Source organism: Astatotilapia calliptera, chromosome 1, assembly GCF_900246225.1.
Source record: "Astatotilapia calliptera chromosome 1, fAstCal1.2, whole genome shotgun sequence".
Classification (NCBI taxonomy): domain Eukaryota; kingdom Metazoa; phylum Chordata; class Actinopteri; order Cichliformes; family Cichlidae; genus Astatotilapia; species Astatotilapia calliptera.
The window spans coordinates 17166241-17184840 of NC_039302.1; the positions used below are offsets into that span (position 1 = coordinate 17166241).

The 18600-nt window shown below is 39.1% G+C and overlaps 1 protein-coding gene across 2 annotated transcripts in view; it reads right to left on the minus strand.

Moving 5' to 3' along the window:
* The window catches only part of fam189a1 (family with sequence similarity 189 member A1), a 122439-nt gene that overhangs the window by 41603 nt on the left and 62236 nt on the right, over positions 1-18600 (minus strand). For both annotated transcript variants that reach the window (XM_026166783.1, XM_026166792.1), the window contains exon 2: positions 18431-18487. In XM_026166783.1, coding sequence (XP_026022568.1) covers positions 18431-18487 — 57 coding nt within the window. The remainder of the gene's footprint in view (positions 1-18430; positions 18488-18600) is intronic.

Sequence of the window (18600 nt, forward strand, 5' to 3'; positions counted from 1 at the left end):
GTGTTGCTACCAAAAAGAGGTTATTAAAATTTACAGAAGTTAACCTTTCGCTTATTTGTGTAGAGTGAGTAAAAAAGATGGATTTTAATATTAAAACACATCAGGCTTGCTGTTTTTTATTGCCCTCTCCTAGTACTGGTCTCCTGTCAGCTCTGCAATGCAACTGATATTAAAACAAAAGCAAGTCTAAGTGTAAAGTCATAATGAATGGGTGTAAGCAAACTCATATCTAAGTGCATTCCTTCTGACACTGCACCGTCTCTACCCCAAACACCGCACTTCACTCAGTCGTTCACAGCTCACACATTTGCACACGTATGCATTTTTGTCATTTTTGTCTGTCTGACACACACACAGACACACAGACACACACTTCCTGTCTCTCTGTTTTCCTTTAGCAACTCCTGACAGGTGGTCCTGCGGGGCCAATCTCAGCTGGCAGTAGGCTACATCTACCACTAAAACCTCTCCATCTGGGTCAAGTCAGAGAATTACAGGCCTCTGAGGAAGATGGAGACAAAAGATACATGCACTTACACACACACACAAACACAGACACTGATTTGAAATCAGTATGCATGAATTATTTATGCATGCGCGTATCATGACAGGTGTCTCTGAGTCTTAGTGTCACGTCGCTCGGCGTCCTTTATGTCAGCATGTGTTGTGCATTTGTGAGCCTACATGTGCGCATACAGTTGTGATAAAATCTGGAGCCTGGTGTCTCTTCACAGCAGCCTAATTACACAGGATGGCAGGCGGCGGTAGCAGCGTTTAGACCATTTTCATACTCCGAATGAGTCCCCTGAAATCATTGCACACTTTCTTTCCTTCCTTCTCGAAGACAGTTTGAATTAATAGAGCTATGGTGATGCAACGCAGTAAAAACAGTTGAATAGCAGTCACAAAAGCATTGCCAAAATATAAAAAATGAAAGATGCATTTAAAGAAAACGGAAGAAGAAAATGTCCATGAATTGAATGAAGTTACCCTCCAAGCTGGTAGCAGCCTCAAAGAAATGAAGTGGAGAGAAATAGAAGCTGCGTTTCCATTTTATGGCTTCTCTAATAAAAACAAAAATCAGTGGAAAATCCTGGCAGTACTTTTTAATGTGTTTGTCTTGATAAAGAGCATTTAGTGCAGTACAAGGCACAAAGATGGATGATGCTAGCCAAAGTAAGAGCTTCTGCTGTAAAGTCAGTCGTTCTAGTTTGTTCTTATCAGTTATCAGAGATATTACAGTATATGACTGATGGACATCAATCTGTTGCTACAAAATCTTAATTGAGGATGAAACAAAAGCAGCACTGTTGTGCATCTCTATGTTGATGTTTGAAAATTTCCTTTTATGTTAGTGCATGGGTATAATTTAGGAGTATCTCTACTATTAAGTTAATATTATTTACATATATATTTAAAGGAAACACACTGCAACGGTCTTAAAGTACCTTAGAGAAACAGAATTACTATTAGTGTTTATTCCCTTTGTTCTTGCCTCCCTTACATGCAGCAGTGTGATTGCTTGAGTGCATTTTGCATGAATTAGAAAAAGGGTCTTGCGTAAGACAATTCAGGCTGTTGCAGGTGCTTTGCCTTCTATAACCATAGTATATTATGGCGCTTGCATCAAATGAAACATAATTATTTTTGCACATAAAGGAAACAGCTAACTCACCGCAGACTGGGAAATCTAATGGTCCTGCTAATGTTAGGGAAATGTACAAAGTTTAATATATTGGTGTTAAACTATCAGCTACAGGGAAACAAAACAGCCAATATTTTAAGATGTGGTTTAAATGGGGAAAAAAAAAGAAAAAAAGATGTGGTTTAAATTTGGATGTAATAATATGGGATAGTCTGTTGATTCACATCAGCAGAAAAACTGTACGCCAGGAGCTTCATGTGCTGAGTTTCCATGGCTGAGAAGCATGTTTATGTGGTCCACTGCTTTTGTCCATATGGTATATGTTTCCCTTTGAACCTAATTGCAGTTAAGGCTGAATGGGAATGTAATTTCAGAAGGCTATACAGCAACTTTATGCTTACAGTATAATCCAGAAACGCCAGAGCTGTGAAGTAGCGGCTGTCGCCATGCCGCAATATCAACTCACTCAGCTGTGAAATATGGCTGACATTATTGTGTGCAAACCACAATTACGTCTCAAGTCTATGACAAGTGACCACAGAGCACTAGTTGTTCAGTCAACTGTGGAATTTGAACTGGTGGACCCTGCGTCTAATGCCTCTATTTGCCCAAAACACAATCGCTGCAATGTCACACACAGTTCTAACCGTTTGCGATAAAAAGAGATTGGCACCAGTGGAGGGAGAAGAGAGAGGAGCCTATTTGTGCCACTTAACAATAGCTGAAAGAAGAGCACAACCGTCATTTTGTATGTGTGGTCGTGCGTTGAATGGCAAGAGCGAAGTTCTCATCAGCTATGATTTTATTATTATTGTGTGATCTCGGCGAGCCGTTTCGGTTTTATTTTGGTACTGAACAGGATTACAAGACACAGAAAAGAGGCTTTCTTCCTTTTTATGTTCAGTCCATTAAATGCGTGTGCACCTCTGTGAACCCTGTTGTGTTCATACCTGAGTGTTTGTGAAAACAGAGGTGTGTTAGCAGACACAGTGCGCGTTTCTATGTTATATCACAGGATTACATGTAAACAGCATGCCATTTCAGGAACATTTTACACCTCACGTCTGCACAGTTTAAGTTCTGCTATGTGAAATGACACGTGTAAAGGTTAGCGTGATGCAAAATGACTTGACGTGTTATTTGATATCAGGGCGTGTGTTTAGATATTACCCTGTGGGAATGGTAGTGGGCGTTTTTCAAATGGTGGTTCGTGGATTTAGACAGATTTGAAGCATTTTTAGTGCAACACTGCCTGTTTTCACTGACTGTAACAGTTTTCTAAGCTTGATGTGCCTGCTGTGCCCGGTCAAGGTTGAGAATATAAGATTAGATAAGAGCTTCGTTGTGGGAGGAATTTCCAGAACATTTTACTTTTCTTTATTTGCTCTTTTTCCCAAAAGTAATGGTACATTTCTTTATAGTTTTTACCTTCTATAAAAACAAGCAGCTATCGTCAAACTATTCTTTTTGATTTGTGTGAAGCTTTTTATCTATTTATCGGCATATATGGCGGGGATGCTACCGAAGAAAAAATGGGACATCCTTAATGCGTTTCTTATCGTGTGTATCACAGAAGCATGTTGCAACACGCTTCAATAGACTTTATATTTATTTAAAGCCGCTTTTAAACTACAGCTGTACCAGTAATGCAACATCAAACTCTACAAATTAACCAGAGTTTTATACAGATAATAAATCGTCTCTTATTATTCTTGTTTTCTGCAGATGGCCAAAGTTCTCACCCACATCACAACAAAAGTCCTCTCTTGAAAACACGTCAAGCGCTTTAGGGTTTGGAACCGAGACTAAGGCAAGGCAGATGGAAAAGTAGCAGCAAAACAATCTGTGACTGAAAGACATTTGTTAACACATGCAACACATAAAACATACTGCAGGACCTCACCTGCCCTTACGCCTGACATGATTTTAGCTTACACTAAACTGACATCCAGCAACACTAACTAACTAAACTGAGGGAGGTTCAGCTTCTCTGTTTAGAGTGCTGTTCCCACAACCTGGACTGGATACGCAGTAAGGTTTGGATGGATGGATGGAAAAGGTTGAAATTAAATTGAATGAAGTCAATGAAAAGCGACAGCATGTCTGATATGATGTTTTTCTTTTGGGCTCACTGATATGTTACCAATGCCAAAACCTGCTATAGTGAGCATTCGGATGTAAGACAGATGAGCCCTTATCTTAAATTTTTAGATGTATCTCAACAGCTGCTGTAAACCTGGCAGGTTTGCTGATGGGTAGCCGAGCAAGTGAATTTGAGATCACTGCAGTGTGAATTGTAATGACTTGGCTGAATTTATGAAATTCCCCAAAGGCTAAAAACTAAAGTTTATATGGACAAATAAAATCTGGAGTGGCAATAAATTCACCAAAGACGAGCTTTACTGCTGTTTTCAATAAACTCTCTCTCTCTTTGCAAAACCCGGCTTATCAGCATGACATATAAAACTTGTGTGCAGATGATGATTAAACACAAAATCACATTAATAAACTCTAGATTATAAGCTTTGTATGAAAACAATAATGTGTTTGTTTGCCTGCTTGGCAAAGAAACTATCAGTTAAGTGTGTGTGTGTGTGTGTGTGTGTGTGTGTGTGTGTGTGTGTGTGTGTGTGTGTGTGTGTGTGTGTGTGTGTGTGTGTGTGTGTGTGTGTGTGTGTGTGTGTGTGTGTTCAGATGGTTTTAGAAACACCAGATGGTGTTGATATCTGGATTTATTTATTTATTTTCATGGATGCGATGCCTAATCCTGTGTAGGTGAGCTGGTATTTGCTAATATCCAACAACATTTCTGAAGTTGTGGGTCATTCCATCTCAAATTAGCCATTTATTTCCTGCTCAACTGTTTCCGATTTGCAAAAAATGTCATGGTAGAAAATTTGAGCGTTTGTAATAATTGCTGTGAACTTTCCAACCATTTTTTTTGGTTGGAAAACAAAGATATTGAAATCCGTAGCGATGATAAAAGCCGGGAAATTTCACTGGTCTTTCTTACCTTGGGGGGCGATCGTGGCTCAAGAGTTGGGAGTTTGCCTTGTAATCGGAAGGTTGCCGGTTCGAGCCCCGGCTTGGACAGTCTCGGTCGTCGTGTCCTTGGGCAAGACACTTCACCCGTTGCCTACTGGTGGTGGTCAGAGGGCCCGGTGGCGCCAGTGTCCGGCAGCCTCACCTCTGTCAGTGCGCCCCAGGGTGGCTGTGGCTACAATGTAGCTTGCCATCACCAGTGTGTGAATGTGTGTGTGAATGGGTGGATGACTGGATGTGTAAAGTGCTTTGGGGTCCATAGGGACTAGTAAAGCGCTATATAAATACAGGCCATTTATCATTTACCTTAAAAAAACAACCAAAAAACAGGATCTGTAATTTAGGACAGATATATTAAAAAATGTCTGAGCAATGTTGTGTTAAAATATGACAAAAAAGTCCAGCACTCCTGTAGATTTGAGCACATGCTACTAAAAACACTCACATAGCAAAAGACAATTACAGACCATTTCTAAATATGTAGCTGAATCTTACAATACTGCAAAATACAGCATGTAGAATATTTTTTTAATATGAAATTGTTATTCGCAAAAGTCATTCAGCTTTCATGCTGGATTGAACAAATATGACAAATTGCACCATAAATACCAAAAATGAATAAATAGTCAAATCCAAATAGAACAAAATACTTTCCAGATGGTACTCTAGTTATAATTCAGAAAACAATTTTTTAAAATATATGTGCCTACTTTTCATTTTCAACACATGAATCGCTCATTTGAGATGGTTTTCCTAAAGTTTTTATGATCTAAAGTTTGTACACATGCAATAATTGCAATGAAACGTTAAAATAAATATATCTTGAAAAGGTTTTGCTAAATGAAGCTAAAATTTCACAACAATCATTAAACAAATGCTCAAATTTTCTATTGTAATCTTTTATGCAAACCTGAGATGGTTGAGCAGAAGGCTTAGTAACATTAATGATAATTTTGCACATTTCTACATGTGGACAAAAATAGAAAAACTAATTTTCACACAATGGCAAAGCTGTGCAGTCACATTATCACCTCTCAGCAGAGATATAAATATCTGCCATGAAGTATTTATAATAAAGACAAACCATTAACTCATTATTGTGCTTTTGTTTCTCATCGCCAAGTGACAAAGTAAAGATTTAATTAAAGCTGGCCTTACAGCAGGATGGGTTTTTAAATTACTGCCTGGCATCATGTACCTGTGAGTCTCGTTCATATCTCTGAGCTTTAAGTTAGACTACTTATAGCTTATAACGGCTCAGAAGGAAAAAAAAACACATCCAAACCAATCCCTGCTTACAACAGAGCCAGGAACAGAGGCTGCTAATGGGCTAATTTCACTCTTAATGAGAGGATTAATTTGTCCATTATGGTCTGTGTGAAAAAACCAAAAAAGCTCAACAACTGGAAGGCAAAACTGAGCGGACAAACCCATCGTTTTAGCCTGTGCACAACATTTTAATCGTTTAATTAAATGGATGATAAGAAACTGCACTCACAAACTATGCAGTTTTGATTCTGTTATGTTGTTGTGGTTATTATAAATCTTCATTCCACTGATGTCTGTTTCCCCATTACAATCAGTCACTGTGTCGCTTCTTTCTCTCCCTCGCTCTCTCTTCCTCCCCCTTTCATCTGCTACAGGCAGTAATATTTACGGGCTGCCAGGGTCACAGCCTGTCACAGAGAGCACCTCATAAAACCTTTCACCGATGTCCTGCTGGCCCGGCTGTAGTTATGTGATCGTAATGGAAAGTCTACAGCTATGATGTGTATGTTCTCTTAGTGATTTGTGTGCATCGTTAGCTAGATATTTGGAGATGTGGAACGCATTGATATGTGTTCATATAAGGGAAGCGGCTGCCCTCATGACCATATTTGAGGTCTGTGTGCATGTGTTGCAAGAAAACAACAGCTCAGAGTGCTGGAAAATTTCCCTTGGACTCCTAAATTCATCCCCAGGAAGGCCATTAACATGCCACTGAAATGTTGCTGTAGATCACACATACAGCCTTTCTATATGCGGGCATACCCATGCATTTGTGAAATAAAGCTATACTAAAGTTTAGCATGCAGGGACATTAAATCCTGAAACTGCTACGCGCATGTCTAACTTTTACAGTTTTATTCAAAGTCATTTTATTTGGTATATTTTTACTGTAGCCTGACAAACTGTAGGAAAATCTTTATTCATGAAGGTTTTGCTCAAATGCCAGCTGATCCACTGTCTGCTCTGCCTGTTTATATGCAGTTTATATACATATTGCTGCTGATTGGTTGTTTGTTTCCCAAACAACAAAACATCCCTGTAAGCCAGCACGTTTTCCACCGTTTTCAGGAAAAATAACATTCATCCAAAGTCCTACTCTTCAGGCTGGACGTGCTACTGCATAATCTGATCTGCGCTCACGTTTTGAATTTAAAACATGCGACTATGTGAGCGCTATTATAAATAAGCTGTTATAAATGATTTTGTTGCTTTCCAAGGATCACTTAATCAGTTATTCGCCCAGTTATCTTGCTTCTTCTTTGTTTATATATTCACACACTATATTAAGATGTGTCCGACTTGAATCAAAACCCTTAGACTGGGAGAATAATTGTTTGCCGTGGGGTTTATTTGGACAAAAGCTACAGCGATGTTTGGGTCTAAACTTAATTCCAGAAAATAAGACGGTTTAGCAGTTGTTTGTAATTCAAACCTTCTCCCGTTTTCAGACTTTATCTTTCTCCTAGCATCACCAGACTGCTTTGCATGCCAGATAACTTGGGTGTGTGGTTTTGGAAGAATTTGCTGTCATTTGTCTCTGTAGAGAAGTCCTCAACAAATCCAACTCACATTGTTTTAAATAAAGGTCTGCGGGGGAAATACAAAATAAGGTATTTACTTTTTTTTCTTTCCCTAAAGGCTGTAGAGCTTCTAAAGACAGTGCAGAATTCAAGTTGCAGAACATAAACTCCTTTTTAAGTTTCTAAAACTGAAAATCAATTAAACTGTCCGGTATAGTACAATATGTGCGTGCTCATAATACAGCGCTAGCCTGTTAGGAGTTGCACAAACATTGCTAAATGGTGCAACAAATGTGGGGAAAGGACACAATGGCTGAGTCTAATCTTTAAAGATCAAATGTGAATGCTTGTTTTTTATTGTCAGAAGTCTGTAAAAGCAGGCAGCAGAGGGATTATTGTCACTTCCCTTGGATGAGGCCGGGAAATAAAGCTATAGTTGCAGACTGTCAACGTAAAGGTTAATGGATGCATCGGAGAGTCTCACCACGCCACAGACTGAGGTGACTATCTTTGTGCAGATGAAACGTTTGCCCTCGCGGACACCTCTGTTTAGCCACAATAGCAGTTCTCAGTTCCATAAGTGCTCGTCGAGGCTATTCTTTGTGATAATTGAAGTATTCTCAAGGAGTCCAACAGTGTTATGAGAGCTGAAAACCTGCTTAGCGTTAAGCACTCTCGGGAATGTACAACGGCTTCTCACTTCCATTAAAAACAATGAAAAAAATGAGGCCAGCAGAGAAAAAAAAAAGTTTTTCTCAGCAGTAATGCAGCTTTAAAATTCTCTGGGCATACAGTATAGGTCAGGCACTTAGAGGTGTCAGGATAAACCTTTGACGAGGGTGATTTATGCATCACGATGGAAGGTAGCCATGAACGGATCTGACAGTACCTCAATTCAAATGAAAACCCACAAGAATTTATCCCTGTTTGTTTCACAAACTCTAAGCTCTAAACTCCAGGTGGTGCGTTGCTCTAATGCAACCCACTAATACATTTACATAGAATGTAATATTGCAAAATTATAGTAAGCTGATTTAGGAAATACTGAGAATAAGAAATCGGTATTATTACTGTGCTGCTTTTATATCAAAACAAGGTCAAAGTTTGACTAATCATCGGAAAGATGCAGAGAATTTTATTTTTAGCCACTTTATTAAAGAGGCATGTGACGCCTGGGTGAACGCAATCAAACTACAGGGTTATTTATTTAGCAAACATTTGCTTGTTAGCTCCAAAATACTGCATGAAAGAAGAAAGAAAAAAAAGCTTTGCGTGGCTGTCAAAGGAGAGCTTTAAGCGAAATGCAAGCGTCAGCATGCTAACGTGGTCACAATGACAGTGCACAAAGAGAAAAGTCATCAGAGTCAGTGCATTCCATCCTCCGGGCACAGCGGATGTCTGTGCCAAATTTTATGGCAAACCAAACAAAAGTTGCTGAGATATTACAGTTGGGGCCAAAGTGAAGGACAGCTAAACTGCTAGCTTGGCTAAAATTCAGCTAAAAACAAATTCATGCAAAAAAAATGTTCACAGTTGCAGTAAAGGCAGAGGGAATGGCATCTTCAATCATTCATTGCTCTGTGTTTCATGAGTAGGGATATATTTCTGTTGGAAACAGAGCAAAAACAGGATCCACAAAAAAGGTCAAGAGTCAGATAGTTGCGGTACACGCAGCCAAAGTCAGTGACATGGTGAAGCACTCAGACACACTACTACCACACTACATCCCTACTCCGACCCTGTGTGCTCTCACTGGAGGGCGACTTGCCCTTCAATTCTTATGGAAACATGAACATAAAGTAGCTGCACATGTAAGACCGTGTTACCCCCTGACACCTCACAAGTGCAGTGACCGTTTCAACACAAGACTGCTGGGCCTCTATTATTTAAACCCTTTCATGCTACAGCTCAGACCAGAGGAGTCACTACAGTGTAAAATTTTCTTAATTTTTATGAGTGAACAGGACAAACTAAAGTCTGTCAGCAGGTGCTATACCAGACTAGATATATACCTTTAGATCCACATTTTGGGGAATGGATTTAGTATTCAAACTGATGTTTAGCAATCAAACTGATAAAAAAAAAAAAAGCAACAGATTTACTTTCTGAGAATTTACTTTTCTTTTATTTCATTTGTGTGCTTTATCGTGGCTTCAACATTGAGCTACGTGTGGCTTTTCATATATGCAAAAATGCATACACTCTCATTTTACAGTACTTCTTGCTACCAAATAAACTCCTGAGTGTGTTTAAGGATTTTATTTTGGATGCTGCTCTATTTGAATGAACGAAGATTTTGTGCATTAAAAAAACAAATAACCCCCTGGCTTTTTTTTTCTTAAAACAATATCTTTACATTTTCTTATGTTGTTATTTTAATTATAACACAACCAGTTTAGTGGCTCTATACTGTAGCGGTTTTTTACACATTTGTGTGGTGAGCCATTCAATCTAGTGTAAAATTTCCAAATCAAACATGTGGAGCTGCCTGATGTGGTGATCCCTAGTGTCAAGCAAGCAGCTTAAAGTAGCTTCTTTGTGATGCACAATTTTTTTGCACTAGAGTTTATATAGCAGTCACATAGGTTTAGATAGTGGTCCCTACAGAGTGGTAGTGGACCCAAACAGTCTGCATGCCTAACTATCCTTGGGCATGATACTGAAACCCAAACTGCTCTCCAGTGTATTCATGTGAGTATGAATGGGTAAATGAGGCATGTTGTATAAACTGCTTTTAGTGCTAATGCAGAATAGAAAAGCTGTATATAAGAAAAGGTCTATTTACCATTTAAAACATGTTGGTTGCTGCAGTAAGGCACAACATTTGATTTGAAGTCAAATGTTCTCTGCTTCCACAGATTTTCAAGAAAACTGCGGTCGACTGCAGATGCTCATGACCAAAGCAATCACAAGGAGGCTTTTTAATGCAGCACTCCCTGAGCGCTGTCAGCAACCTCCAGCAACCGCTCACCAACCAGTTAGAGAATACACACTTTTCCCTAGCAACTGAAGGTTGCCAGGGAGTCATTGCCCAGTCTCTAGGTGTCTGTGAGAGAGTCTGAAAGTAAATCCCTCGTAGCACTAACTTCAGAGCGACACTAACCTTGCTTAGCCAAGATCAGATTGTTGCATAAAACAGCAGTGTGATTAAATATGATGAAGTGCTTATTGCGCAGGAAGCTCACTGATGAAAAAGTAACTATGTATTAAAAATGCATGTGCTGTGGGTACTGTATGCATTTCCACTAAAAACAAACCATCATCAAAGCGACAATAGCTATAAAAGTTGAGACATTTTGAGACAAACACTCTTTGGCGCAGACTATCACACTGTTGTTTTCTGACGGGGCAAACAAGGACTTACTGCCCTCTAATTCATTCTCTGTCTTTCCGCCGCTCCCTCTAAACACATAATCCATCACAGTCACAAAAAGCAGAAGACTTCAGGTAGTCTTGTCTGTCTCCTTGCTCTGAGTGATGTGGAGTAAATCTGCCATGGCTTTAATGCAATAGGCTGGATTGAGCGAGAAAAGTCGATAGAAAATGTTTATTGCTTGTTTTAGATAAGATGGACGATGGGGATTTCCCTCAAACGTGGACGCTGTATGTTTCTCATTTGGCTGTGCGCATTATTTGAATAAATCTTTTGCGTGGCATTTAGATGAGAGGCTAAGGCTAGGAAGAATTTTTCATTCAACACATCTCACCTCTCCACAGTAGTGCACCTGTTTTTCCACTCTGACATACAAACATCCCATCTCCAACCACCCAAGCATTGCACTCAGCGTCACGCGCTGACTTTACTGCAACGTGTCAGAGCTGAAGAGAACACACAAGCTTTTCTTTCTCTGTCTCTTTCATGTTTTTTGTCTCATACGTGGCTTTTTTTTAGTACTTATTATATCTGTGATAAATACAAAGAGCTTTTTAACAGCCGCAACTAACACATGACAATTTTACCAAAAAAATAACATCACAGGAGATAGAAATCATTCTTGCTAATAGTAGAACTGCATTATTTATTTGCAGTATAGAGTCAGCACGGTGCTGGAAACACTGCTTTTGGTCTATATTGAGATGATAGCGTCGCACAGTTGCTGCAGGTTTGTCAGCTACACATCCATGATATGGATCTCGTGTTCCACGATACATCAAAGGTGCTCTATTAGACTGAGATCTGGTGACTGTGGAGGCCATTTGAGTACAGTGAACTCTTTTTCAGATGACTGAGCTTTGTGACAAAGTGCTGGAAGTTGCGATCAGAAGATGGGCACAAGGTGCCACCGTGCTCATAAATTGATGGATATGGACAATTCTCAGGTAGGCTAAAGCATTTAAATGACACTCAGCTGGTATTAAGGGGCCAAAAGTGTAAAACTATCACCCACACCATTAAGCCACCATCACCAGCCTCAACCACTGATACAAGGCAGGATGGATCCTTTCCATCCTTTCATTACTTTCACTCTAAATTATGACCTGTGATCCAAATGTCACACCAAAGATCAAGACTCATCTGACCTGGCAATGTTTTTCCAGTCTTCCATGGTTCACTTTTGGTAATTGTGAAGGAAAATTGTACACTTGTAGCCTTTGGTCTGTTTGCACTTAAGCCCCTAAATGAAGTAATACCCAGCCCATGTTTGGTAATGCAATACCATCACATCAGTGTACTCCTTAAATTTCTTGTAATCTTGTTTCAGCCTCTTCGTTCTCTAACTACACCTCACTATGTGGTGGATACTTAGTAGCAAGTTGGAGGAAACTGCCACCAACTATACTTCTACATTTTCTCCGTTGGAATCCAAACAGCTGTGATTTTAATGCCACTTCATTTCTCATTACTTTGCTTTAATTTTTAAAAGCTATTTCCATTATTGGCAGTGGTTGCCTTTGTGATGAGAAAGTACATACGCTGTAATTGGAACTAGAAAACATTTGTTAATGTAGTTAAGATGGTCCCCAGTCCTGGACACAAATACAGAATTAAAAGGATTTTGTGTTTATGCTTGGCCCTGAGTGTTTGACTCATTTACATTAGCTTAAAGTAGAATCAACTAACACTGAAACATAAATAAGTTTTATCTAGTGTCTGTGTAGACAAACAGGAGCTGGGGTTAGCACTTGCAGGGTCAGTCGATGGTAGGAGAGACCATCAAAACCAAATGATTTTGATGTATGTTTTATATACTATAGTCTCTACTGCATCTTCTTTTGCCCAATCAATTGTTCAACTCTGAAAGATAATCATTTTGCATATTTTCTCCAAATACTTTCTCCTTTGGTCCAGATTAATCTTCTGTTTTCTGAATTGTTTTGCAAAGCAAAATCCAAAACTTCCCAGGTCATTTAATTTTCCCCTGGACCTTGTGTTCAGACACCAATCTGGCAGAAGTCAGCTTAGAAACCCAAGTATTTAACAGATATACCTAAACAGTCTGGAGAAACTCCAGTCATTACGAATCACGATGCAGAGCATGACCACCCACAGTTGGCAGATGGGATGGTGCATTGTTGCCAGGCCTGAGCTTGTCCAGCCGGTGTATTAGTCACCTGCCAGTCATCGCTGGGTCCAGGCCAGAAACGGAAAAGCTCGCCTGTCAGAACTGAACATTGGATGCTACAGTAACAGTCTTAAAAACAAGAAATTACTGGACCACCTCCCTCAAGACAGAAAGCAGCGACCATGAACTGACACCCCTGTACACTAGCATGCACAGATTATTCCAGTAAATTGGCCATGCTTTTTAAGAAAACAGACATAAGAGGATTTAACTCTTTTACAGAGCACAAAGTGTGACTGATTTCTATGAACACCTCAGTGATGGAAGATGGAGGGGAGGGAAATGTGAAGAGAGGATGCTGATATAAGCAGCGGGGAAGCAAGGTGATAAAACCAAAGGGTGAGAGACAAGTATGCAGTGAGGAGGATGAGGGGTGCAGGTGATCTGGGTAAAGCTGCAAAATTGAGATGAGATTATTTATGGCATTGAGGGAGTATGAAATAGAATTGGACAGGAGCTTCTAGCATGAGCCATACCCGAAACCTGATCTCGACTTTAAAGGACAGAAAGTTATCAATCATAAATAAATTAGAGATGGACCGATCCGATATCACTATCGGTATCGGTCCGATACTGACGTAAATTACTGGATCGGATATCGGAGAGAAATAAAAAATGTAATCCGATCCATTAAATATCAAAAAAGCGCCTCACAAAACTTGCGACATGGCATAACTCGGCTCATAACCGTAGCACGTCGCAGCAGTATGCGTCACGTGATAGAGCGGCTGTGTGTATTTGTAGCCTCGCTACCAAACCGGCATTTCATCTCCGATGAAGTTATCCCAGAGAGAAGTAAAGCAAGTGTGTAAGTTCATCTCTGAATGTTTGTAAAGCATTCCCACTTAAGCTTAACAACTGATATATAGAGCGACTGCCTCTTCTCTCTCCCTCCCTCTCCTGCTGCTACTTCAATCATGAAACTGATCAATGATCAGCTGATCGACTTTTCTGTCGAGAGTCCGTCTCTCTTCTTTGTTTATCGCCCACTTTGCACCAGAAAGAAGAAACCAGCGGCTGAACAACAGCAGCACGTTTAAGCTTGATCAGCTGTTGTTAGAATTTATTTAATATTACTTTCTACACCAGGATCCTTTTCTACGTAGCTGACGCTGGTAACTGTGCAGGGGCGGATCTACCAAAGTTTAGCCAGGGGGGCCGATAGGGCATTAACTGGGAAAAGGGGAGCACAAAGACATACTTTTCTTTCTTATTCTCATTTAAAATGTCTAGCTTTTAATAAATAATTATCTGAATCTTACACCCAAAGTTTTAATCTGATGTAACATGTATAGAAGTCCATTACTGTATATAGTAACTATTAAGTCTAATATACCCTAGTAAGCTATAGTACTTTTTCCTTTGGGAAGATACCATCTGTGCAGTCTGCAATTCTGTTGAAGAAAGATGTTGAATCTATTTAATTATTCTTGAAAAATAATGGATTTCTGTGCATTTTTTTTCACACTGCATCAAATTAAAGTTGATTACGTCAATTAAGCATCATGAGGTGGAGGATGGGTGGTGGTTCCCTATTTTTTTTTTTGTTGTTGTTGCTGGGAGTTGGAACCCTATTAGTTAGGTTGCTTAATATTTCTGCTAAGTACTCTTTAAAATACCAGAATAGGGAGGATGGAGTAGCTTTAAGTTTATTAGATTGATCAGTTTTGCTGAACTATGAAATATTTTGGGTGCAGTGTATTTTTTACATACAGGTATAACAGAATAGCTTTAGTGTTTGTTTATTTAAACTTGAGTATGAACTTATACAAAATGCAGCAAGATATTAAAAAACAGTTTTATTGATTAAAAAACACACTATATCGGATTCATATCAGTATCGGCCGATATCCAAATTTATAGTACCAGTATTTATCAGTATCGGACATAAAAAAGTGGTATCGTACCATCTCTAAAATAAACCTGCATGTCTTAAAGGAGAGGAAAGAAGGATTTTTGTTATGCACTGTATCATGCTATCACGATAACGGGGTATGAGGCCTACAGCAAGAACACGACAGTCATCTAATAATTTCTAAAGTCTTTAAAGGAAACTTAAAATTCAGAGGTAAGGCAGTACTGCAGGATCTGTGTGCATCTTTAAAAATGCAGAGTGATTTAGCTGCATTTAAAAATACCACTCACAATCCTAAGAATAACCACTTACAGTTTTAAAATGCGCCTCCATTTAGAACATTTCTCTTAACTTAGCTAAGAGGAGCATTTGGGTGTCTGCAGTGTGGAAACAGAAGAGACACCTTCTGAAAAGAGTTTGGAGCGATTGTTGGCGATGATGAATAATACATTGTCTGAATGATGAGTCAGAAAAGACTATTATTTGGATTTGATTTGAGCATTTGAAAGGATTTGACATCTAATTATTTCCCTCTTGTCTTTGTTAGGGGTGTGACCAACAACAAAACAAGGTGGCACTTAATTTCATTGTAGAAATTTACAATTTCATCCCTTTTCAAAAACAATAGAATGAGTTCCACATTTATCTTCTTCTTAAGTGTCAAACTCCACTCGTGGCACTGAGATAAATTCATGCACCGGTCCTCTGATGCCATGGTCTGAGTTCAGAAAGACAAACATTTGGGCTGAGTCACACAGTAGAGCATGTAATTTTTATTTTATTTGATCTTTATTTATTTATTTATTTTATCTGCACAGGCTTTGACAGGAAAAGCGAAAAGAGCTAAGACTTCTGACTTTGGTTGTGATGTTTTCAGGTCAGCGGCTGTGAAAACACACAACGCACGGGGTTGTTCGACACAACCGTGCGCACATGCACTAAAGTTGTGTTCTCCGACAGCTCCAGTTTCTACAGCTCTGGCAAAGCCACAAAGCGCTACCAGCAAGAAGGTGTGGAATCACAGACTCTGTCACAATGTACTAACAGGTTGAAATGACAGCGTTAAGCATCTTTTTGGCGCCTTCAGCGATAACGCTAAATATGTGAGGATGTTTTATGAGCTGATAAACAGCGGTTTGCAAATTGTTTGTAATATAAACATGCATTAGATTTTTATTTAAAACAATTAAAGAATCCACCCTTTGCTGCTAACACAGCCTTTCAGACCTTCAGTTTTTCAGTATGTTGGGGTAATCTGGAGAAATTCATACACACAACATCTCAATAGCCACTGTGTTACAGACAGAATTCCAGCAGAGTGCTTCCTCTCATGGTTTTTGCATAGTTTCCAGTTTTGTTCTTCCTCCAACCTCAGCAGCGTGCAGAGGGTATGGCACGACTACCTAAATTTTTCTTTCTTTACCACTAACAAAGCCTCCTAAATCAAGACATTTCTCAATCATGCTTGATAGATGGTGTCAAGCACTCCTGCTGCACCTTTAATTGGCTGTACTTCACACAAAAGTTGTTATTAGTGACCCAAACATCAAACCTATACCCATCAGTCCTTCAGTATCTGTGTACTTTTAACCATCTCAATCTTTTCCTTTCAGTGGCTTTTTTTTTTTTATCCCGTTGCAACTCTGCCTTGAAGGCTGGCCATTTAGGACCTGTGATGTGTGTGTTTCTCAAAAAACACACGTCACAAACTCTGTGTATACTTTGTCCTTTTTCTCAGCTGTGCACCACGGCCTCCTACCTATCCTTCTATTCTGGTTTAGGCCAGAGTGCTTTTCTGTAAAGGGTAACACAAACTTGTATGAATTCTTATTTCTTTGGAGTTTTCCAGCATGGAGCTGCCTTTTAGAAAAAAGGAAAAATAAAAACACCTTTTTTCCCCATTTTCAGATTATTATCTGAGCCACAGAGGTTGGTGCTCCAGACATTGAACTTACAAATGTTTTTCTTTTTGAAAAAATCAGGAACACAGTTTCCATCTGTGCAAATGTGATCAGTCACAGTTTTAACGAGACACACTTGCATTTGTGCCGCTGGAATACAAACCTGATTATTTTTGTATTCCTATGGACATGTTCTATGTTCTAAAGATAATTATGATTTATAATTTCATTAGTCATGAATCAAATATCAACTAATCTTTTTCTTTATAGAAAAACAAGGATCTTCAATACATAATGTCAATTTTTCTAATGTTGCAATAGCAGTAAACAAACAAAACACTTGGGATGCTAACATTCAGTTAGATGCAGTCGTCACAGTAAAATAGATAAATAGTGAAACGGGGACAATTTACAACACTAACACGAATGTGTTAGTAGCTGGGAAAAGCAAGGAGGTTAAAAAAAGCTGCGCTCCAAAATAACAGCAGAGGAGCCGTGCCTGCTGTTTGGAAGGTTTGGTTTTATAAGATGAGATTTGTTTTGTAGTCATTTCTGGTTGCACTGCTTCTGTCCTGGACCAGAGATCCTCTACACACAGCCACAGGGAGCCAGGAGAGGGAAAAACAGTGTGTTACAAAGCTAGCAGGTATTTTTTCTGACCACAGAACAATTTTCACTACAACATTTGGAGGAATCATTTTGTTTCAAAGCTGCTCTTTACAGCACCAAAGTGATTATTTCATGGTTTTTTGGTTTTTGAGTTTATGATTCTTTTTAGTTTTGAGGACTCATTTGTGTTTGAGCCACATTGTTTGTGTTTTGGGGTACTTTTTCCTTATTAGCTTATTATAAGTTTAGTAGCTTATTATGAAAGTCTTGTGTTTTGGGTTATCTTTGGTTTGGGGTTCTGTGTGGGGGTTTGGTTGAATTTTAATTTTCTGTTTGTCTTTGTTTGTGTGTGTCATCCACAGTTTTCTCATCTCTCTCTCTCTCCATGTCTCCTGTTCAGTCTATCTTTTTGTCTGCCTGCTTTCTTTGGTTACTTCCTAATTTTACCTTGAAAAGCTCCATTTTCCTTCATGTGTCTACCTTTTCTTGCTGTCCCTGCCATCACTGATTCCTTGGTTGTTTTCAGCTGTGTTTTGGTTCCCGTCTGTTTCCATCTCTCTCATTACTAGTATTTCCTGAATACTTGGATTCCTGTATTTCCTGTATGTAAGCGCCAAAAAGTATTGTTATATGAAACTAAAAAGCTTTTTATTTATATTTTATTTCATTTTTATGATTGTATTCAACTGTTTATATATTATTTTATGCATATCATACTTTTCAAAGTATACTCAACCATTGTAAACTGACTGAAAGGAGACTTAAGAATTATAACAAATACCATGATACAACTTTTTGAAGCTCAGCGCTACTTTTCATGAATTCAAAATGGGTCTGATTCACTTACAGAAAAGCTTAATTCTCTGACAAGGTTGTGATATGTTTACTTTTCTACATGTGTTGATCCTGACAGGAGAGGACATTCTGTAACCATTATGACAATAAAAGACTCCCCCTAAGGTACTGTTTCTTTGCTCAGAGTTGTCAGGTTAGCAGCTCAGTGTGGGCGTTCAGAGGACACTCACCACAAGAGAGAGCGGCCTCTTCCATGACACCACTCCAATGAGACCAGAGAGCAGAACCTAGAGGAGAAAAATTACAGATGCTATAAGAGTGGATACTCAGATGTACGCATATAAAAACCACTGATGGAGATGATGGGACAGTAACACCGATGTAATGTGGTCACACTGTT